Source organism: Drosophila teissieri, chromosome 2L (assembly GCF_016746235.2).
Source record: "Drosophila teissieri strain GT53w chromosome 2L, Prin_Dtei_1.1, whole genome shotgun sequence".
Lineage (NCBI taxonomy): Eukaryota > Metazoa > Arthropoda > Insecta > Diptera > Drosophilidae > Drosophila > Drosophila teissieri.
The window spans coordinates 17,520,826-17,544,189 of record NC_053029.1 but is presented as its reverse complement, the minus strand read 5'-3'; the positions used below and the strand labels follow the sequence as shown (position 1 = coordinate 17,544,189).

At 39.6% G+C, this 23,364-nt stretch overlaps 1 protein-coding gene across 6 annotated transcripts; it reads right to left on the bottom strand.

Moving 5' to 3' along the window:
* Window positions 1–1,330: 1,330 nt before the first annotated feature.
* On the bottom strand, window positions 1,331–22,385 carry LOC122611390 (voltage-dependent calcium channel type D subunit alpha-1). Of its 6 annotated transcripts, XM_043784417.1 has the most exons (33): window positions 22,148–22,172; window positions 20,838–21,651; window positions 18,688–19,964; window positions 18,383–18,608; window positions 18,167–18,272; window positions 17,776–17,915; window positions 17,447–17,553; window positions 16,925–17,077; window positions 16,299–16,480; window positions 15,674–16,193; window positions 15,391–15,616; window positions 15,114–15,324; window positions 14,837–15,046; window positions 14,659–14,777; window positions 14,526–14,584; window positions 13,413–13,530; window positions 12,882–13,011; window positions 12,552–12,718; window positions 12,373–12,460; window positions 11,668–11,775; window positions 9,930–10,037; window positions 9,023–9,075; window positions 8,815–8,961; window positions 8,282–8,753; window positions 8,139–8,222; window positions 8,014–8,079; window positions 7,770–7,958; window positions 7,462–7,710; window positions 6,727–7,386; window positions 6,232–6,665; window positions 5,702–5,742; window positions 2,716–2,846; window positions 1,331–2,659 (listed from the first exon to the last, which is right to left on the bottom strand). In XM_043784417.1, the coding sequence occupies exons 1-33, from the start codon at window positions 22,155–22,157 to the stop codon at window positions 2,123–2,125; spliced, it is 8,142 nt and encodes a 2,713-aa protein (XP_043640352.1). In that variant the 5' UTR covers window positions 22,158–22,172; the 3' UTR covers window positions 1,331–2,122. The 6 variants fall into 6 exon arrangements, 5 of the variants coding, with proteins under 5 accessions (XP_043640352.1, XP_043640348.1, XP_043640349.1 ...); XM_043784413.1 differs by lacking the exon at window positions 9,930–10,037; XM_043784414.1 differs by lacking the exon at window positions 11,668–11,775.
* Window positions 22,386–23,364: the final 979 nt, after the last annotated feature.

Below are 23,364 nucleotides of genomic sequence, written 5' to 3'. Positions count from 1 at the left end.
CAGCTGCAGTAGAAAATCCTGCTAAGCTGGACTTAAAGTTAGTTCCTGTTCACAACATGCGACCACTTACGTGATAAAAGATTTCCGCACATATACAGTGACAATGCAATTGCAGGAAAGATATTTGCACGGAAATCGCCAGAGAGCAAGTGAAATATTTATGGAGGGGCATTGTGAATGTCATGATGATTAGTTGCATATTCTCTTAACCCACCAATGCCAAAGGAGCTGGCTGTGTGCCCGATTTGGACCAGGCAAATATTTAATTTAAGAACATTTTCTTGCGTTATCCTCGAACGTGGGACGTGGGCCACAGCGTGGCGTGTCCTTTTACTATCCTGTCCAGTGCTGTCCTGTCCTGTCCAGTCCTTGCAAATCTCAGTTGGATTCCACCCACTCTTGGGCAACACCACCCCTCTTCCTTTGCTGAGCTTTTCCTCCTTCGATTGCAGCTGAGGCTCAGTCATACTCGTATTAGCCCAAGTCAAACAATGGCATTGGCAAACCGAGGAACAGCGCCAAATTGCAACGTGCAGAAGCCAGTGGAAAGCATAGAAAGAAGCGGGAAAATTGGGAAAAACAGGGCCTGGGCAAGTGGCGTTAAGAAAATGCACCAGACAGAAAATCGATGGCAATATTCTAGCTACTTTCAACTGGTGCTGCTGCTTCTGCTGCTGCTGCTGCTGTTGTTCCCGGGCTTATTTGTTTATTTTTTATTGTTCCTTGTGGGGGAGGCACTCTAAATCCTTTGTGTGGCAGATTAACACGTGCGCGCTCTCGGGAGTATCGGAAAAAAAGAGAAGAGTCAGAAGGTCACTTTGAAGTTGCTTTCACATCCAGAGATATATTTAAATCAGTTGGTTTTTTAATATTCTCTATCTTTTCGATATTCACTGCTCAGTCTAAATCTAATTCTAAATTAATTTGAATCTTTAAATATGCAGCCGATTTCCTCTTTTTGGAGTTTTCCGCTTGCATGTCATAACATTTTTACAAAATCTTTAGGCATTTTAGTGCCAGACAGGTTAGAAGCCTTATAGGCAGGAAAAATAAATTCAATTTTTAAAATCAAAACAATTATCAACTGTTGGGTCTTATATAAGTAGGCATGCTAAATCCCAACTTGATTCTCCCTCAGTTCACCGGTTCCCCAGATCCCGAAGTTCATACTGACATCGTCTTGGATAATGGTTATCGGATTTCACATTTACTCTCCGAGAAAGCATAAAGATTAAATTATAAAATAAATTCGAAAATGATCAAATGAAATGATTTTGTTTTACGTAAAGAAATTGTTTCCCCCTAATAAATGAAATTAATGCTTTTAAAACTCAGTTTTTATTTTCTCACATTTTTCTCGATTTTATTGTAAAAATTCAATCATAACAATTAAAATTCAGTTTACTCTTTAAGGGGCTTCGGGCTCTCGTCCAGTTTGAAATTATGCTATTACATTAATGAATTTTATACATATATGTATGTCTGCTACATATATCGTAAACAATTCCTTTTATCGTAAAGTGTTCATACTTTAAATACTTAAAAAATAAAATGCGTCTAAATCGAAATAGGTAATTACACTGTCGCTCAATAATGTAATGTTCATTGTTAATGTTAATGTATAATTATTTTTATTTATTTTACGTTTCTGTGATTATTACCTAATCAATTATATTGGTGTGGTTTTTATTTATTTATTTTTGGTTTTGATCTTTATTTCTAATTAGAAGTTAAACGTTATCAGTTTAGGTTGGTTTCCTCTTTTTTATCCAAAAATATACATTTTCCCCTAATTTGTTCAGTTTAGTTTTGTTGGTTTTTGTTTTTCTGGCTCGTTAGAGGACGAAGGCCTACGATAGATTTCTCAAAAAGGCAAAAACATGAATATATTTATACATATACAATTAGCAGATTTTCTTTATACAAGTTATACAAGATTTGTTGGTTTGGTTCCCGCTTGGTGTGAACAATTCAAATATAACAATTCCCGATGCTAAGACTAATGTGTTTTTCTTCGCTAAACATAACAAATAAAGTAGCCAATAAACTTCAGCCTTCGCTGAATTCACACTTAAAGTTCCATCAAGAAGACATTCTGTATGTATAGTTTACAATGTGGGTGCTATGAGGAGTAGGTCTGATTACCCTGTCCCCTTTGCGGCGATTGTTGCTGCACTGGTTGTGCAGTTGGTGACATGTTCATTTGGCTATTGACATTAGCTCTAACATTTAGGCTACTCGAATTGTTTTGGCTAACTTGGGACTTATTGTTATTGTTTGTGGTCGTGACTGTGGCAACACGTCTCAGACGATTATCCGGAATCGGTGGTGAGTTCAGAGTGCCCGAGTAAGGCTGATGTTGCGGCGACAGCGAGGACGGGCCACTTCCGCTTCCGCCGAAGGCGTTGCGAATGCTGCTGCTACCGCCCAACCCACCCACACCTCCAGATCCAGCCCCTCCCAGGCCACCGGCGGATCCTCCGAAGATGCTCCCATTGCTACTGCCGATCAGGCTCAGCGAGTGCTCGTTCGAGAGGATCTGGTGGGCGGCCAGGTTCATCTCCTCGGGCGTCATGTCCAGCGCCTCCCGCATCTCCCGTGCAGCAGTCCCCACGAACTCGGAGTCGCAGTATTTACCCAATCCCTCAGCGGCGAGTACCTGAAATTTTGAGATTCATTATGCTGCAACTTATGGCACTTCATGTAAGTACTCACCCCTCCAATCAATGATTCGGCTAGGCCGTTCATATCAGATGAAGTTGGTAAACGACGCTGATCGTAGGGACTAGCTGGTGTCGATTGGATCATGCGTTCGTGGCCAGGAAGAGCACCATTGGGTGCGTAGACTGCATGTTTGCATAAAATAAGAGAGTTTGCAGGTCAATTGTGAGTAAATGTAATCCTTTTGGTGTGGATATATGCATGATTTTTATACACGCGTTATTTGAGCTTGATGATCCAGGTATTTATTTACTTTAAGCTCTAGGTCAATCTAATTAATTTAAATATTAAATATTTTAACTATACACTGACCATCGAATTAAGTAATCGAATTGAGTAATTTAATTTATGTACAAGAAAAAACAGAAGCCTTTATTAAATAAAAAAATTTAAATATTTAACATAAATCGAGAACAATATTTATGATTTTTATTTTTAATTGCAATTAAATCGTATCACTAATTGCTTAATAGAATTGTACACGTTCCTTTTTGGCTTACAAGGATCATCAAGCTTTTTTATTTTGTTGATAAATATGATTACTGTACTTGGTTAGTTAAGCATTCGACATGGCAAGCTCTTTATACACGATCTGCATACATTGTTAATATCATAAGCACAACTAAAATTATAAGTTTGTTTCTAAATTAAGCAAGCAGTTATTGGTTAGATTAGGGCAAAGCTCAATGTTCTCAAAAAACACTAGGCAACACTTATACGCAATTTAGCTAGACTTTCTATAAACAATGCAGGCGGAGCAACTAAGCATCTGTTACGAGTATAGTAATTTTTCGGAGGTGTGTGTTTTGTATTCACAGTGTGTTAATGCTTGTATAGAAGATGTCAAATCCCGAAGGACAATGGTTCCCACACAAAAAAGAAATGGAAGCGACAACAATACAATACTCAGAGAGATAATAGTGAATTTTCGAAATACACTTTCTGGCACATTTTTTTCGCATAGCATAGGAAAACATAAACGTACGAGTATATTTCTGTAACAATAACAACGATGACAACGTTCAGACTCGCAGCTTGGGTTAACAAATGGAGTATTCGGTTTTTGGTTAGTATTATATGGATAAGATGTGGTTTATATGGTCGCAAGGCACACACTTTTGTAAGGGATATGGCTCAAAAAAGCCAAGGCCAAGGCTTATGAGTAGATGGGCACAACATCACGGCTTTTTAAAATAAATATATATAAAAAATTTTATATATATGTTGAATATATAGACATCGATATCGGGTTTGCTTTGGGTTTGCGTTTAATTACGTTCGTTCTCTCTCTTGTAGTTGTTGTTGTTGTTGCGTGTTAAACGATTGTTGTTGCTAAAGTTGTTTCTGGTACTTGTTGTAGTTTGTTGTTCTTGTTGTAGGTGTTATGTCATTAAATCCATATTATTGTTATCAGGGAACTTTCATATAGGAACTCACAAAATATCATAATTTTTACCGACAACGGAATGTTTCAATTGCTTCTCTCTTTCGCATGTTTAACTCAACAGAAAATAATGAAACAAAAAGAAAAACGTTTTGGGAAGGATTCCCATTTGGAAAGGGAAACCAGTCTTGATTCGAACTCTTTGCAGACTCTTTGGACACTGAAGAATTTTGTCAGGGTTCGAGACTCAGCACTCGGTGGTTTTTAAACTCGAATCACTTATGCTATAATAAAAATGATTGTGAGAAAGAGTTATAAAAACAAATTACTTTAGCAGACACATTAGACTGGTTTTAAAAAATATCCTGTCTTGGCGAATTTGTTCTTCTTGAAAATTCATGAGTTTTGATGGGTTAGTTCAGTTTATTAGTTTGTAATTAACAAAAGGAGCCACATTCGCTAGGGTTAATAGTGGTTGTTATATTGGGAAGATCTAATTTTTAAAAAGGGGTTTTTATGTTCAGTTAAGTTGTGAGTAACACAATTGCTATCGGGAAGAAGTTTGGAAGGAAAGTTTGGTATCGATAGTATTTAAGATAGATTAGCCAATTTAAGATTCAAATTCATTCATTTTCTGCATCATAAAAAAAATAACTCTTTCGTTAAATCAAAACAATTACTTCAAAATAAAGTTAAAAATCTGTTCAAAAACAAAGCATTCCGATCTAATACGATTTTAAATGTCAAGAATAAATAATCTTTGATCCCCCTTAAAACACATTATATCAGTTTTTACCTGTGTTTTTGCTTTTCTGAAATTCTGAAAATTCTTAAGATAATGGCTTTATGTATGTTTTTGTGTGTTCGGCTCGATTTTAACTATAATGCAGCGGAAGCGTTTCTATAGAACTATAATTATTAGCTGTGTATAAAGCTGCACTCAAAATTTCTAAGCTACGAGTTTGATCTACGATATCTAGTCTATTTATGTTCTATTTAAAATCTAGTCGATGTGTACTACAATGATGCGAAACATAATGGCAATTTCATTTTCGATTCAGTTAATATAATTTGGTCCCAATTAGAAAACAGCCAGGTAAACACAATAAGAACATATAACACTTGGCCGCCTCATCTGATTAGTTTATGATTTTGCAATTGACCTGAAAAGTCGTATTGAACAATTTTACATGCCGCAGGCAATAACAAATCTTAGAACGCAGTGGTCGAGAATCTGTACATCATTTATTTTGCAATATGTTGAATAGGAATGCAGCAGCTACATAATCGGATGTAAAACAAAACAAATCATTTCGTAAACAATTAGATTGGTGTTATAATAAAATTGTGTTGCTTTTTTGTTAGGGTCAAATTTGAGGTGTATAAAAACAACAAACGAACCAATTTGATAGGAATTATTTTTAGAATTTTGCCCGGTTAAAAAGGAATAAAGTATAAAACACATTAAATGATGTTAATTAAAAAGAGTGCATTTGGTTGTTGCTGTTGCAATTACTGCTGTTGTTGTTTTTGTTATGTTTTTATTTTTGTAATGTTTTAATTTTATTATTGCAATTTGCAGCATTTTAGGCTTACCATTGTTATATGGATGCAATAAAATACCACGATTGCGGTTGCTGAAATTAATGTTCGGGGATTGAGTAAAAGTTTGGTTTATGTTTTGCTTTTTTGCTCAATGGGTTGGTCGTTTCTGTATCATTTGTCTTGAATTCCACTAGTTTATGTGGCAATAAAGTATGCATTTAAAGGGTTTTTTGTGATTGCAACTAGGTTTGCTAAGTCAACTAATTGAAAACTCGTATTTATTTTGGTGGTGCCAAGTCAGTTGTTGAGCTTGGCTCGGCTCCTTTTGTCCATTACAAACTTTAGGGCGCTCTTCACTAGGTGACCAAACAAAATGCCACAAAACAGAAAACGCTAATTGTTGGCAATAAGAATATGGATAAACTCACTAAACAGCAAGCCATAGTAACGAGTATTATGGTAATGGAGCTTCGTGTTTTAAAATTTTTTTTTTTTTTTTTGGTATGTATGGCTGGGTGAGAACTCCAAAATGGGCCCACTGACCGCTTCACCTGTGAAATTATCCACCCCCGCATACTCACTCATAGTTAATGGCATTCGCCTCAGGCGGCAGTGTTCCGGCCACAGTGGCCGCTCCACCTCCATTTTTGGCCAGCGGTCGCATGGATATGCTCTCGCCGAATGTCCTTAGCTCTCCGCCACTGCCGGCCCCCTGCAGTTCGTCCTGCAGCTTTCCGGCTGCCGCCAATCGGGCCTGCATTATGTTCCGCGTTATATTGTTCACTCCGTCGGCCACGCTGCGGTTCAAGGTGTCGTACAGATAATCCCCGCCAGCGGGATCGGCGCTCCCCAGCATCAGCGAGCTACCGCCCACACCCAGGGCTGCGGACGCGGATCCACCGATCGCCAGGGCTCCGTTGCTCTGCGAAGCTGTGGCCTTGGCACTTCTTCTGAAGGTTCCATTCCCATGTCGGCGGATCGATGACCACACGCTGCCAAAGAGCGTATGGTGGCGCTGCAAGAAATAGTTTGGTAAAATATTTATTTTAAAATATATAACTTTATTGCTAGCTTACTCGATGCATGGGCTCCGGCTCCTGGTCCAGCTCGTCGAGATTACCGGAGATGGCTCTCTTGAGAGCTGGGGACACTTCGTGTAGGGTCCGCAAGCCGGCTTGCAGAGTGACCGTATTGCTGTCCGGATGACCCTCCTTGCCCTCCTGTTCTTTGCGCTTCTTGAAGCGCCGGAAGTAGTCCTGAATTAGATATGTGGCGTAGAACTTGCCGACGGTCACCTCGTCATCGTTGCCCGGCGGGGGAACAACCTGATCCAGGAGCTTCGGATTGGTCCGCTTCCAGATCTGCTTGATCGTGGCGCGCAGCTCGGAGTTGGCATCATCGATGTTACCGTCCGTTTTGATGCTCAGCGAAGTGCGTACCACCGCAAAAAGTGTGGCATTGAAGAGAACCGTTCCATCTGAGTTGAGGGGCATGTTCATGGAGACCAGCCGTTTGCAGGCCATTCTATGCGGACACAGTTTGCCGAAGCCAAGTGGTGGGGAGATCTTCCTCAGCAATGTGACCACGTCCAAGTGTTTGATGCGCCCCTTGGCATCCGGATCGTACTCGCTCCAAAGTCGAATGAACTCGTCCAGGTGATGAGGACCCAGAATGGACCAATCCCGCGTCAGATAGTCAAAATTGTCCATGATGACGGCCACGAAGAGATTGATGATCTGAAAAGAAGATATTCATTTATTTTCTTCTTTAATATATAAACTAAAGAACGGAGCAGTTATTTGTATCTTTACCAAAAACGAGCAGAGAACATAGAAGGAAATAAAGTAGGGATAGGCTATAGAGGAACCGCAAGGTTCTCCCGGCGTATCTGAACCCATATCGCACTTCACATCCGGTTGCGCCGAGCAGGACATCATGATTTCCTGCCAAGCTTCTCCGGTGGCCGATCGGAATAGTACTAAGACAGCCTGCTGAAAGGTTTGGAAATTGTTATTGGCCGTAATGGCGTTGCCACCATCTAGAGCAATTTTGCCAAAAACCTGAAAAAATTAAGTTTATTAGAAGAATCTTTCCAGAAATGTCAAAACATAGGACTTACTTGCATCCCCACAACTGCATAAATGAAGAATAGAAGCACAATTAGCAGGGCTACATAAGGCAGTGCCTGGAAAGATTTGATAAATGTCCACAGTAATGTTCGAATGCCTTCGCCTTTGCTGAGAAGTTTAACAAGTCGCATCACTCGAAACAGTCGGAAAAAGTTGATGGATATTAAATTTGAACCAGCCTGAAATAGGGCGTTTTTTGACTACATATAATAGGAAAATTTTCAATAAACTCACTGATTTCTTCGTAGATTTGCAGCCCTCTACAATGTCACATTCTGCTATCTGAGAAGTATCTTTGCTCTGCAAATATTTTTAAAATTATTATTACCAATCATTTTCTAGGTTACAAGTTTAAGAACCTTAATCTCAGAGTAGACAATGTCAATGAAACTGCCTAAGACGATGATAAAGTCGAAGACGTTCCAGGCATCTCCAAAGTAGTTCTGTGTTGTAAATAATATATTAGTCTTAATTGGTTTTGTCTCTTTTTTGTAGCACTTACCTTAAATCGAAATGCGGCTAGTTTAAAAACAAATTCCAAAGCAAACACCGCCGTAAATATCATATTCAAGGCATCCAAAAGTTCGGTGTACCACAACGGCTGATTATAAAACTTCATAGCCAGCGTTACCGTGTTTATCATGATCAGTATGAATATTGTGTACTCGAAGGATGACGACGTTACAAACCACCAGACCTTATATTGTATACCATGCTTTGGTATATAGCGTCTTACGGGTTTCGCTTTCAAGGCAAATTCTATGCAATTGCGTTGGTTTTTATCCAGATCACAATTCTTATATTCCTGTTCACCCTCATTTTGGAAAGTGACGATGACGAAACCGACGAATATGTTCACCATGAAGAAGGCAATAATAATAATGTAGATTATATAGTAGGCAGCAACGATCGGACGGAAGTTGTGTATTGGACCGCCGTTTTCCTTATTCGAATCAATTGAAACGTACAGCAAACTGCAATATTTAATGATATATAAAAATGCTACTAAAAAATAGCATCTAGGCAGTAACTCACCCTGGCCAACCCTCGAAGGTGGACACCGTGAACAAAGTCAACATGCCCTTGGCCACATCATCGAAATGGAACCGATTGTTACTCCATTCCCGTTCCCTAAGTCGCGGCTTATGAACATCGCCTTCATCATAGACTAGATAAGTTCCGCTAAAAATAATATTTTTGCATTAAAACGAAACCAATAACTAGCAAAAAAAAGCATACTTACTAGCATTCAGCTTCCGTCATTTTGGAACCATCAGTGCAACTGAAAAATTTGCCCTGTTTTTGGTTTGGGGTTTAGGAAATGAGATGGGACGTCGGGGGACGAGAAGATAGTCAAGTATTAGCGAATGAAATGGTAAAGTTGATATGTCAAGGAACGCAATCTCAATGTAAGGTAATATTCGATCGAGTTTGCTTTCCTAGGGATCACAAACATTAAAACTGCTTTATTGTACGAACTATCATCTAATACCTAGTTCAAAAAAGGTTTACTTTAATAGACTATCTAGTTCTAAATATTTTTGCTTATATGTATGCACACAGGTACAGGGTGTTTCATATGCAAACACATTTACATACACTGCTCGAAATTTTTGGATAAACGACAAAGGTTTTAGTTTTTTTATATTGGACAGAGCATTATTTACAGACGGGACACCAACAAGGGTTATTGGGTTGAAAACAGTGTTACATACGTTTGAAAATATATAAATATATTACATTGGGTTGGCAAGGAGCGAGCTAACTTTGCCTTGGAGGTTAGTTTGGAAAGCTAGGAACTAAACTGAGCTGGATGGTAAAGCTTCGAAATGTTGTTTTGTTTACCAAGCTATTGCGAAGCAAATTTTTTCTGATAAGAAAATGTGAAAAAAAACTTGACTTAGACTTTTCTTTAGAGAAAGGTTTTGCTTTAGTCAAATTCAAAGATATCACACCGACGATAGTTACCTTTCAGTACAAAATTACCCTACACACAAATACCGAAAAGAATCTACAAAGTTCATAGCACACAGAAGCCGCAATTTTTCTTTATTTATAGTTGGTCCTTTAAAAAATAAAAGCGCACACTTAAAGCCGTCTTCAGTTACCCTTTACCAATGACTTTTAATATATAATTCAAAAGAAATTACCTTAAAGAGTTGTACTCCAATAACAGCGAACATAAATTGTAATAAATATGTCACCAACATGATATTACCAATGGTTTTGATTGCGACTACAACGCACTTGACCACATACTGCAGAAGTTTAATAATTTATTAGTGTAGGCCAATTGGTTTATTGTTTGGATTCATGACGCATGAACGACAATAAGAATTTTAATTTCATTTTTAAATCAAGATTTTGTGTGGTTTTTCAGAACCAATTTGGTGGATGATATCAAATGAATTTTCCGTTATATCATTATCAAAACACGACATTTTTTGGGTTCGCAAAATTCAATTCAAAACAACCGAAACACGTTCAAGGAGAGAAAAAGGGAAGAAAATACGTTTAAAATATTGGGAAATCGTTTGAAATTGGATTATATTTTGTACAATTACAGGAAAAATAATAAAACAGAAAATACACTCAAAAATAAAAATTAAAAGTTTTATCTTGACAAGGTAAAGTTAACAAAAAATCAAAAATAAAATCAGTACACTCTAAATTATTATTTTATGAATCCATAGTTATCCAACGTTATCTATTAAATGCAAGAAACATCTTAGAACAAATGTTTATACAGATATATTCAAGACCTATGGTTAATTTTACAGTGGATCCAATAGGTTGATTACAATCTTAATGCAGTTGTGAGTTGTTGTTACTGATGGTCCGCAAACTTAGGGTTCTTTACACCGGGGTAGATTTTCACTATAGGACGGATTGGCCTTGATGCTAGGGTGCAAGGTAGGTTGCTGATTTGTAGCTAATGGCTAAAACCCAGAACTCAGGTGCCGATGTGTGTGCTATTAGGTTTATAGCGTATATATTGTATGTGTAAGTGTGCTTATGATCGCTTTTCGATATCTATTGTGAATTTGTTGCATTGGACGTGTACAAACGCAGAAAATGGGTGTGGAATATATAAGAGTTGATAGTACAATAAATGGCATAATGTGTATTAAGTCGTGTGAGTTGTGTTACGGTCGCGAAAACTGGATGCTAGGAGTCCTTAAAATTATCTTTATTCTTCTTTCTCCTGATACAAGACTAATACGTTATGTTTTTTTTTTGTGAGTAATACTTTTCCAGTTGATGACTATTTCCTGCTGTATATTTGATGCCGAATTGACCTTAATTACATTATGCTGAGCATTAATAAGCAATACTAGCCAGCAAAAGTTGTTGATATGTACAATTTAACTTTCTCGGTTAAAAGTAAACCAATATGCTACACAACAATTAGTCAAGATGTTTAAAACCCATAACAAATTAAAAAGCTTTTAGACAACGTTAGTAGCAAAAAAGTGAAACATAATTGTCTTTTAAACAACAACAAGGTTAGCAAGGTTTTTAGAAAAAACTCGTTCTTACACCCAAAAATTAAAACAAATCTTTAATATTGTAAGGTGAAACTGAATTTGTTTTAAATAAACACTATGTATAGTAACTAAATTAACTTATGCCATTTCGTCAAAGTCTTACATTTTAAGTCAATGAAGGTTCCATGCGATAATTTGATTCTAGAAATAATTTTTACAGATTCTTTTTTGCTAATTATTTGACCCCTTTTTTATGAGGAGTTTTATTCATTGTAAATAATTATGTTGATGAGGGATATTTAATTGACTGCTCTAAATATTAATTAATGAGAAGAGTTTTCCTAGTCTTGCGTTCTTAGTAAAATACTATCCTATTGGGAACTTAAAAATAAAATCATACCTTAAACAACTGGACTCCTATTACGGCAAACATGAACTGCAGTAGGCATGTGACGAGCACAATATTTCCGATAGTCTTAACAGCGACTATGACACATTGAACAACATGCTGTATGTGATACGACGATATATAGTTATAGTAAAAACACTATTTAATATACGAGTATAAATCTAATTATAGTAAGGCATGTTTGGTTTCTGACTTCCATATGTTGCGCGAACATTTTGCTGGTCATGTGTGTTTAGTATCAGGGGTTATAACATAGAGTTAACTATGCCCAAGCCACGCCCATACATTCCTATTCCACGCCCATTTTCGTTAGGGTGTTACGAGTAAAACTCGAAATTGAGAAATAGATTTGTCAGCTGTGTGTAGTTCATGAATATACTTTATGTTGCTTTATTTATATTTTCATAACTTTATTGAGGTGCACCCTACACCCAGCATTTCAAGGTTTTTTGTTTGGCATACTCTAAAGTTAATTGAAGGCCCAAAAAGACTTCTTTGGGATTATAATTATTTAAAATGTTTAACTTGCATATTAGTTTGAGATAAATATTGTCATATTATTGTCGTAATGAAATTAAAAATTGAAATAATAAAACTGAAACTCAAAGAAGAAGTACAACAATTTTCTGTAGAAGCTTTTTATTATGTGTCAGAAAGTAAATAGCGAAATTGAAGTGGTTTTGAATGATTTCTTACCTTGAGTCCCTTGGCACGATTAATGGCTCTGAGTGGCCTTAAAACACGGAGCACACGTAGAATTTTCACGACTGAAATCGCATTCGAACTGCAGTTGAAATCGACGTTATAGTTTATGTTCCAGAAGTAATTAGTATCACAACTACTGGGTTAGAGTAGTTATATGGATTATCGTTTACCTGGACACTAGAGAAATCAATGACACGCAGACCACAAGTAAATCTAATAGATTAAATGCGGATCTGCAAAAGGCTCCGTCGTGTAATACGAAACCGTATGAAATCAATTTCAGAATCAGTTCTATTGTGAAAACTGCCGTGAAAAAATAATCAAATTTATTGAGCACCTGCAAAAACAAATGAACAGTTGTGAAGAACATCGAATGGAAAGCGTTTCTAGTAGAAGTGAAAACTAATATCAGCTCTTTGCGATTTTCAATCGTAACTTACAAGCCTTTAAGTTCATTGACGCTGTTTTTTATTTGTTTGGTCGGAGCTGGAGCTACTTACTTTATTCAGGTCATCATTGGCTCTCAGAGGATTCTCTGCGGCCAACATAGCCGATGAAAACATAATGCAACACAGGATTACGTTGCCGAAATTGCTGTGATTGCAAAGCCAATGGCAGAAGACGCGAAATCTGTTCAAATATAGGAGAATACAGTGTTAAGGGGCGTGCTCCAAAGTTTTTTTAAATCACAGAAGTAAAATCACAAAAAACCAAATATATTTTTAGCATGCAGTTAGAAGTTGTACAATTCAAGTTATAAACAAAATCAAGGAATAAAAAGCAGCTAGGACTGGAAATAAATTTTGTCTACCAAAATGGGCTCTATAATCTAATCAAACTCAAAATAAAACCGAAAAATTATTTCTTATGACAATATACAAAACGTGGTTAAACAATAGGACAAATACATGATTATTGAAATTATGTTTTTAACAACATAATCTACGCACACACACACGCACACAGATATATATAGTATTTTCGGAGACTTTCGATACTTGGGGGGAAAAATAAAACTCAAACATAAAAACCTGTTCGTTTGTGAGAAAAGAAAAAATGATGTGCCCGGCGGTATGGGTTGAATTTTCGTTGCCGTATTAACCTCAGACATACGTCGGGGTCGTGCTGTAATCATGCCTTCTTCATCCACTATATGCAATACAAATTTTATCATATATTACGAATATATATGTAAGTTGCCAATTTGGAAAAAATAATAGACACGTTTATAAGAATTTGTCCAAAAACCATTTGTACATTTAAACTACAAGTACCTTAGAAGTAAACTTAGGTTCTAAATAAACAAAGGTATTTTATTCGAAGTTCGACTTGTACCTATACTTAATATTATACTTCCATTTAACAGAAAGAGTGACACTTAAATAGTGATACTTAAAGTAGGGCAACCTCAACAGCAAAATGCAAAATGCAAAACCAATGAAAATGAAATAAATGAAACATATAATCATCGTCGTATTGGGTTTTGTCGAAACTAAAAATTATACAAATTATATACATTCGCAATACGCTTTAAGTACAGCTCGATTTAGAATTATTATCGATTGTTTTGTTTGTCACATGCGAACAACAAACGGTTGAAAACCAGTGTAAGATAAAGTAACTCCAATCACAAGACACATGGACCATATTAAAGGGTGTGCGAGTGTGTTTTCTGTAGTAGTAGTAGTTTTCAGTCGATCGCTGATGGATCGTTGATTGATTGCTTGATTGAATTACCTGTTCGTGTAACTGAAAATGAAAAAGGCACTGCCACGCGGGATGGGCTTTTTAGTCTTCTTCATGCTGACTTCGGATAATCGCCGGGGTCGTGCAGTGACACGTGCTGATACTTCGGAATTGGAGTCTTTTGATTAATAATTGCAAGTGTTGTGTGTGTTTTTTTTATGGTTTTGGTTGGTGTTTTGTTTTATTTTTGGGTGCGAGTTTTCCGAAAAATAGCAGCAATGATGTAGGCGTCGGCGGCATTGTTTTAGGAAATATTGTTGGTTTGGTTTTGATAAGAGTTAGTTTCTTTAGAAAGTTTAGGCATAAGCTAAAGTACTTAAAATGTAGTTCTTAGGTAATATTTACTTCTTACACTGAGCTTAGTCGGGGGTTGGTTAATAAAATTCAACAGGACATACCTTCCTCTTCCTCCTCGCACATTTCACGGTGTTCCTCGTCAGATAAAGTTTCATGGTCCCTGAAAAAGCATTTTGTTTAAATTTAAATATTCATTTGTTTGTTTGGGTGTCGAAAAGAGGTTCGGCTTCCTACATTTTGTCTTCGTCATCCAGTTCCTGTTGCTCCATATCGATATCTATGCTGAGATGATCATCCATGCCATCAATTGTTGGAGTCGGACTGTGTGACTTCTTCTGCGCAGATTCATCGTGCTAAAATAATAAAAAAAAGTTCTTAGGTAGAGTTATTGTGAAACAAAATGAAAACCTACGGGTTCCTCTTCTTTTTCGACCTCAGAGAGTGAGTCGGCATCGGCCAAATTATCCACAGCAATGGCCAAGAACACGTTTAGCAGGATGTAGTTACCGCAAATGAACAAAATAATAAAGTAAATACAGGCCAAGGCACCATAAGAGGACACACCGCCATAGGCATTGATTCCCACATACATCACAGCATTCCAATCCTCACCAGTCATGATCTGGAATAATTTCATTATATCATTCTGTTTACGAGTCAAGGGTAATCAAGGAGCCTAATTAACTTGCCTGAAAGACTGTGAGTAAAGCCTGCCAAAAGCAGTCGAAATTCATTCGATACTTCTCCTCTTTGCCTTTAAAATTAAATTTGCCGCCAAAAACTTGCATGCCCAGCAGAGCAAATATCACAATAAATAGGAAGAGCAGTAACAAAAGTGAAGCAATCGATTGTATAGAGTTCAATAGGGAAGCAACGAGATTTGAGAGCGACCGCCAGTACCTAAAAGTAAAGCATGGTTAGGAATTTCGTTGAATTATGTCACAATCGATAAATCCTTCGACTTACTTAGTTACTTTAAAGACTCTCAGGAGACGTACACATCGCAGCACGGAGACACCCAATGGAGGCATCATTCCCGTGTTTGTTAACAGGGTTTCCGTAATGCTGCCAATCACCACAAAACAATCGAAGCGATTGAACAGCGAAACGAAGTAGCCCTGAAAGCCCAAGCTGTACATCTTCAACAACATTTCACAGGTGAACAGCCCGATGAAGAACACGTTGGTGTACTCTAAAAATGACAGCAAAAATATATTTTGGAGTACAATATTTTTACGTTTACACATACCCTGGAAGTTATCCAGCCAATCGAGTTGCCCATAATGCTCCGTGGCCAGGACACCAGTATTGAGAAAGACCAAGACAATGATGAGCCAGTAGAATGCCTGAGACTTGACTGCCTTGCGACAGGCCCTTCGCATTCGCCGATTGACTCGATCGAAGTCCTTCTTCATTTTGCGCCAGCGTGACTCAGTCATTTGGACTTCGGGCATTTCTTCGCCCAGGTTCTCGGTGGAATCCATTTCGTTGGGCTGTTTGCCTTTGCCATCGGAGATCAGGCCTCCCACAGCGTCTGGTTCAATGTCCTCGGCTTGGGTAATCCAATCGAGATAGCCCCGCAGATCCTCTTCGATCTGCTGCTTCTCGCGCAGCTTCTGGAAGTCACCCCGGTTCTTGGCCTTGTTACGCTCCTTGGAGAACTCACCGGACAACACACCGAGAATCAGATTCATCACGAAGAAGGCACCGAGGATAACCATGGAAATGAAATACATCCATTGCCAATCGCTGCCCATTGCATCTTGGATCTGAGGAACATAATTTCATTAGGCTATGGCTACAGATACAAATTCTTGAGAATTTTCGAAAATAACTTGAAAGATTTGTTTTCTTGGGATTTCTATTTCACTTACGCTGTACAGGACATCAGTCCAGCCCTCGAGGGTGACGCACTGGAACACCGTCAACATGGCCAGGCCAAAGTTGTCGAAGTTGGTGATGCCGTCGTTTGGTCCATCCCATCCGCCGTAGCACTTAAAGCCCGGCGGACACTGGTAACCCACTCCGCAGGGCCGGATGTTTTCCTCGTGCTCACCTATATTCCGGTTTGTTGGATTTTGTGTGGTTTAGGGTTTATGCATTAGTAATGTGGTGAAATGGAATTGAATGAGGTATATGAGGTGATATCTCTGAGAAATCTATTGTGTTCAGTGGGGTGCCATTTAGGGTTTCTTGTTGTGCAGAGTCGTTTGCGGAATATGCCACATCTTTGGCATTTTTGACTTGTCCCAAGCAATTAATAGATTTACAGGTTTATTGACTAGAAGATTAGCCGGAGATCGAGGCATTTTCTTACTCCTGCGCATTTCGGTGTAGTAAGAGCCAGCGATTTCCACGCTCTAATCTACTAGTGATAGAACCTCTTTGGACGATGATTTTGAAATGCGACATATCTGGTGGCATTCAAGACATTTGAATGATATTCGTACAACGTATAAAAATTGTACGACTCGGTTATGATGGTGGGATCTCCGCTTACCTGTGATCTCATCGCGACACGCCTTGTGCAATTTGCCAGAGAAGAGCTCTAAGCCAATGATCGCATAGATTATGATTACGAATAGGACCAGGAGTGCAATGTGAAACAGTGGCACCATGGCCTTTAAAATCGAATTCAGCACAACCTGTAGACCTGTTGAATAGCGTTATGTATTGCCAATATTCGATTGGGTTATTAGCATGGTGGGCGGGTAAGTATCCAGAGCATACAATCAAAGTTAAGCAGAAAATACGACACAGAAATAGTAGTACAAATGATGTCAATTCAAATTAAATATGTTAACAATATGTTTCTCTTTTCTATCGGACAAACGGCATATTTAGGTCAAGAAGTTTTCAGCTTTAACGTAATGTTTAGATTGTTTCGTCAATTTTATCTGTGCAGTATTTTAACTACGACTCCATCCGTAGTTCCTAGAATTCCGCTCCACCAAGCCAGAGGATTTAGGATTTTTTCTTTTATTCTTTTAGAATATGTTCGATGGTGCAATGAAGCCCTTACTTGGTACACCCGATACAAGTCGCAGTGGACGTAGCACTCGAAAGGCACGTAGGGCCTTCACATCAAAGGCGTCCTTCATCAATTGGGAGAGTGCAGTACTTATTGCCCTGGAAAAATGCATGGCATACAAAGTTCATACGTGTCTCAGTCTAGACATTATTCATTTAAATAATTTGGTTTCTGTTCTTTCGTTTCACGATTTTCTTTTCTGTTCTGATTTGGTCAATTTCGATAGAATTGCATATAAGGTAACATAGAAAATAGTTAAAACGAGGCCGCAGAGGGCCTGGGCGCTAAGCGCTTTTAACTGGTATATTTAATATGCTTACCCTATAACTACAATTGTAAAATCTAATAAATTCCATCCATTTCTTAGATATGCACCATTATGTAACACAAAACCATATGCTACAATTTTCATAACACATTCCGATGTGAATATAACTAGGAATATATATTCAACTTTTTCCTGTTATTCGGTGTTGGTTTTCGTATTGTTTGATTTGTGTTGGAGTGCAAGTGTTATATGTTTGTATTAGGGATTCAGAGTTTCATTTCAAGGATCGTTTCGTTGGTGGATTTATGAGTTTATGGCATGAGTGAATCGGATGCGCATGAGATGAACGTAGGAGATATACATGAAAGAAATTCATAATCATTAGTAAGCCATAATAAAATGCACATAATATCAGAATACCCAGCGCCATGGGTAGGACTTACCAAGGTTTGATTCGTCACGTTTGAATCGCTTCCTGGATAAGGGGTGTAAACAGCCAAGGCAATACAGTTGGCAAAAATGGTTAACAAAATAAGGAATTCAAATGGTCTAGAAAGGTCAGAGCGTTAAGGATAACCAGATTTTTTAAAAATGAAAATATATGTAGTGAAAAACTAGTTCAATGTTTTTTCGTTCAATTCTAGTTATGAAAAGGATACTTCCACTCCACGATGCGAATGCACAAGGCTCGCAGGGGATTCTTGACGCTCAGGCAAAATAATGCTCGTTGTGGTCTGTCTGGTTGCGGCTTTCCCCGGCGCTGTTGTCTCTTCTGGCCGGCGGCTCCTGCAGCAGCACCAGCTTTTTGGCCACCAGCTCCACTTGGTCCAATGGTGGTGCCGTTCATGGTTTCCGGAATGTTTGCAATGCCCATAGAATCGATGCCTTTAAAGGTAATATGGCATTGCATTAGTGGGCTTACTATAAGTTGCTAAAAACACACTGAAAGTGGCAAATTACTTACCCATGATATTGTTGCCGCCGCCCAGATCCCCCTCCCCGGAATCGTATCTCGCCGTCCGGGAAACATCTCCGCTGCCGGGACCGCCGTTGCCGTTCGGCGAAAAGCCTCCACCGCCGGAGGCTCCGCGCTCAAAGTCCATAATGTTGAAGAACTTGCCCGCACCGCCAGCAAAATTATCAATTAGCTCCGCGGAACTGGAGTAGAATGGTGAAAAGGCCTGTGTGTCGTCCTCCTCCTCCTCAAAGTACTCGTCGACGTCCTCGTCGTCGTCGTCGTCTTCCTCTTCTGCGGAATCCCCTTGGTCCTGCTGCTGTTCCTGCTCATCAATGTCAATGGTGGTGCCCTCGGGCTCCTCGTCGTCTAGCTCTTGATCCTCCCGATCGAAATCACCGTAGTCCGCGTTCTCGTCGTCGTCCTCCTCCTCGGTTATCCTGCATGTCCTTCTGATCGAGGGCCGATTCCTCGAGTTCTTTCTCACGACAACGTCGGCGTTGTCGTCCACCTCACCGACGTCTTCGAGAGAGTCGTTGTTGCCGCCGCAGCTGTCCTGGATGATGCGGACGTCCTCATCGGCATCCTGGCGCCGATCGCTGAAGCTCTCGCAGTCGGCGAGCGATTGCTCCTGGGCCTGTTCCTTGGCTGCAGCCGCAACTGCCGCTACGATGGCCGCTGTGCGCAGGGTTTGCGAGCTGAGATCCTGGTTGTTCGGATCGCCGTCGTCGTCCTCGCTATTTTCGTCACAATCGGCGATAAAACTACAAACGTCGCCGACCCCAAAACCATGCAATGTACTGTTATCACCGGTGATATCGCAGTTGCAACTATTGCTGCTGCTGCTGTCGCCACCCACGGCACTATAACTACTATTATCGTCGCGTCCGGCGCCGCTGCTGAAACTACTGTTTGTGCTGCCGGCACTGGTAACACTGTTCTGCGGTTGCAGCTGCCACGCCTCCTCGGGCGTTAGTCTTGGGGGCGGGGCACTGATGCCACCTCCGCCGCAGGATGTGCAACTGGACTTGCGGCGCTTGCCGCTGGAGCTGGAGGGTCCTGCTGCTCCGGGACTTGTCGCCGGTGCTGTGGCTATTCCAGTTAGAGAGCCGGACTCACTGGCTCCGTTGTTGCTTTTGTGACGACGTTGCTTGAAGTCTAGCTTGTAGGCGGCGTTGTTCACAATCTGACTGGTGACGTTGCTGAGGGCGAGCTCGGTGCTGGTGGGTCGCCTCCTGGTCCCGCTCGGCTGATTCGGATCCTCGGATGGATCAAGTGCACTGCAGCTGTCGTGGTACGGGGGAAAATGCATTCAATTAATATGTTATCTTAATCAAATATTCGATTTGCACTTGCCATCAACCATTTATTCTACAGGGTGGGGTGTGGCAAAATAGTGTACATTTCTGGAGTTGTCAGTTAATTTTTTAGCATTATTTAATTTACCCTTTCAAAGCACCTTTGCAGTTAGCTTAAAGTGTTCCATTTTACATTAGCCTTTTCTATAATCTATTTCATATATTTCACAATGTAATTCTGCAGTTAAGACTGGAAAGTTTTTTTGAATTTGTTCCCCCTTAAATTTATTTTAAAATTGAATGAGAAAAGATGAACAAAAGTTCCTTACACACATGTTTTGTGTTAAATAGAGTAGCCATGATAAACTGCAATAGTTTATGGAATTTTCTCAATGAGCAAACAGAATTTTCCTGGGTTTTATGACCCACATGTTTATCTAATTATGACTAAACTTGGGAGAATAAATTAAGGCGTCATAAATGAACACCTTGATGCATTAACACCAAGATTTAGACAAGCAAATGATGTAAATTTTTAAAAAATATAGCAGCAATATCAATAATTGTGAAGTGGGATGAGCAAAAGCCTATTAAACCCGAACTTTGAATTCCCCAAGTCCCTAAAGTGGGTTTCAAATGGCACATTAAGTACTTGGCATGCGATTTCAGACATATGAGACACACAATAAGACGACGAACACAAGGGACAACATTGAGTCACGATAGGAGTACGATAGTTAATTGTGGGGTCTGGTTCCGACTTACTATGCCCCAGAACGCCTAGATTGTTCCATGTAATCAAACTCTTGCATTGCATGGAAAATGTATTTCTTTTCGTTCTCCAGCTGGAGTTGTATGTACCTTTGTTGCAGGACTGTTCCCGAGGCAGTTCCCAGTCCGGCTCCCAATCCCAATCCCGCTCCCGTGGGCGAGGATCCCGCCGATGCCGATGTGGTTAGTGGGTTAGCTGGAACCGGCAGCGTTACCGTCGGCGATCGATGCTGATGATGGTGTTCCGGTTTGACAACGACCACTTCCAAATCACTTTTCGCCGATGACTTGCGGTTGTACTTTCGACTGCCACGCGTCGGCGTTTCGGCCTTCAGATAGCGCCGGCTGGTGGACGGGGAGGAGGGCGAGGGTTTCCTCTCGATGACCAGGGTGTTGTCATCGTAAGCTATACAGTTCACCAGCTCCCCGCCACCCATCACAGTGTTCGTGGTGGTGGTGGAGGCGGAGGTCGAGGTTGAGGTCGAGGTTGAGGCTTCCCGCTCTCGCTCTCGCTCCCTCTCCCGCTCCCGTTCTCGATCCCCATCTCCACGGTCATAAAGTTTGGCCTCCTTTTGTCGCTGGAATTGCAATTGCCGGCGACGTTGCGATGAGGAGGTGGCTCCACTTCGCGAAACAATGCTCGGCTCGATTGGTTGTTTCTGACTTTTCGAGGCACATGATTCATCGACGATGACAACACTGGCTGGCAATAAATCTCTGCCCGTCTCCCAGTTCTTATCGCTAGTGGTATCCTTATCCTTATCGTTATTGTGTTTATGATTTAGTTTATTGTTAGCACTACAACTATCCAAGGCATCGTGTCGGGTAATTGGTTGCTGTTGCTCTGGCTGCTGCGGCGATTGTTGCTGTTGCGGTGTTAACGAGGCTTGCTCCTTACGGTCTCCTTGCGGGATTATCAGTGGGGTAGTAATGGGCGGCACAACGGGGGGCGGAAATAGGTTATTAAAGTTAGTAATCAAACTGTTAGGAATGGGGGAATTTCTGGAATTTCTGAGTGGCAAAATAATACTTCCAGCCGCCACTTCTTAGCTCATTAAGCAACAAAAATTATTGAATTACAAAAATGTTTTCAAACGACATTTTATTTTAAAGAGAAATGTGATTGATATATGTATATATAAGCAACAAAAATATTTTATATGTATGTTCATGTATTCCAAAGCAGTTTAGTTATACAAATTATCAAACAAATAAAAATGCCATTTTTAATGAAATATTATCATTAAGATCATTAAATAAGAATGTCCGTTTAAGAACTCCACCGTATAAATAGCGGTCTAATAACATTTAAATTTTTAACATATAGTATTAAAACGAAAAGGATTATCCCAAATACGTATCAGCTTCATCTAAATCATGATTATACACAGTCCATGTACCTGTATTCATATTTGAAGTTTCATTCGGACGCACAATATTCACTGCCTTTTGCTTAAAATGCCTTTTTGTTGAGCGTTTTCCTTGCCAAAAGCCAAAAAGCGAAACGCGGTCAATGCATCGCAGCAACAGGTGTGTTTGGTCTCAGCCGCCACACAGCCATGCACAGCACACTTTAATCAGACTCACTTAAATACGCGAAAAGCTTTTAGTTTTGTGTTTAGAAAATGGTTTGTTTGAAAATAGCTGTAGAAATTCGACGTTGGTGACTTGGAGTTTTTATTGTTTTGTATTTTTATGGTTTCTAGTTTGGACGAGCATAGAGCGGCGGATTGTAAAAATTTGGCATTTGTTTGTTAGTCTGCAGCGGGTCGTTTCAGTAGTTTAGAGGATTGTAAATCTAAAACAATAATTTGTTTTTGGAAACACTCAGGACAGTTTTCAAATTCAACCTTTGCAATTACACCTAACCATAAAGTATTTTATTACATCGAAAACATTTTCTCGGGGTTGCAATATCTAGAAATTTCTATAACCTTCCCCCAAATTAGTTTTTAGAACATATTTTCGGTAATCCCCGACCACAAAGCACTTTATTGGATTTTGCTTAATTCCATTTGAGTGCACTGACAACGAATTTCCATCTCCAGTGATAACTTATCGGCATTTCCTGGCGTTTCCTATATATAACCCACTTTCCGAGGCATGTGAGAGGGAGAGAGCATCAAAACAAAAACACGCGCAATGTTTACATTTTCCTTTGTTGTCGCAACGACTTTTTTGTGACCCAACTGTCAAATGGGCAATCAACTTTGACTGCGAGAAAGCGACTTTCTCCCGTTTTCTCTCCAACTGGCAAGCTCGTTTTGCAGCCGAGCTTTTGGCGTTTGCAGCAAGGAAAATACATGTTTTATTAAATTACCAAAAAAGTATTATTACTGTTTTTGCGTTTGTATTTTGCTATTAGTATTTCCCTAAAACAAGGCAATCGTAATCACTCATTAATGCGGCTGAATGTCAGCTTGTCTGGGCTTTCGGCTAAATATCACACAACTGTGTAGAGGGAAATGGGGTCAAGAGCGCGCATTTGGCAGTAAAAACTAATTTGCTCGTGGCCTTTTGATGGCCCGCCTGGGAAATGGTGTAGGGATACTTTTTTGCCTGGCTGGCATATTAATTACATTAAGTATTTCAGGTTTTCGTAGGGTTTTCAGCTGCG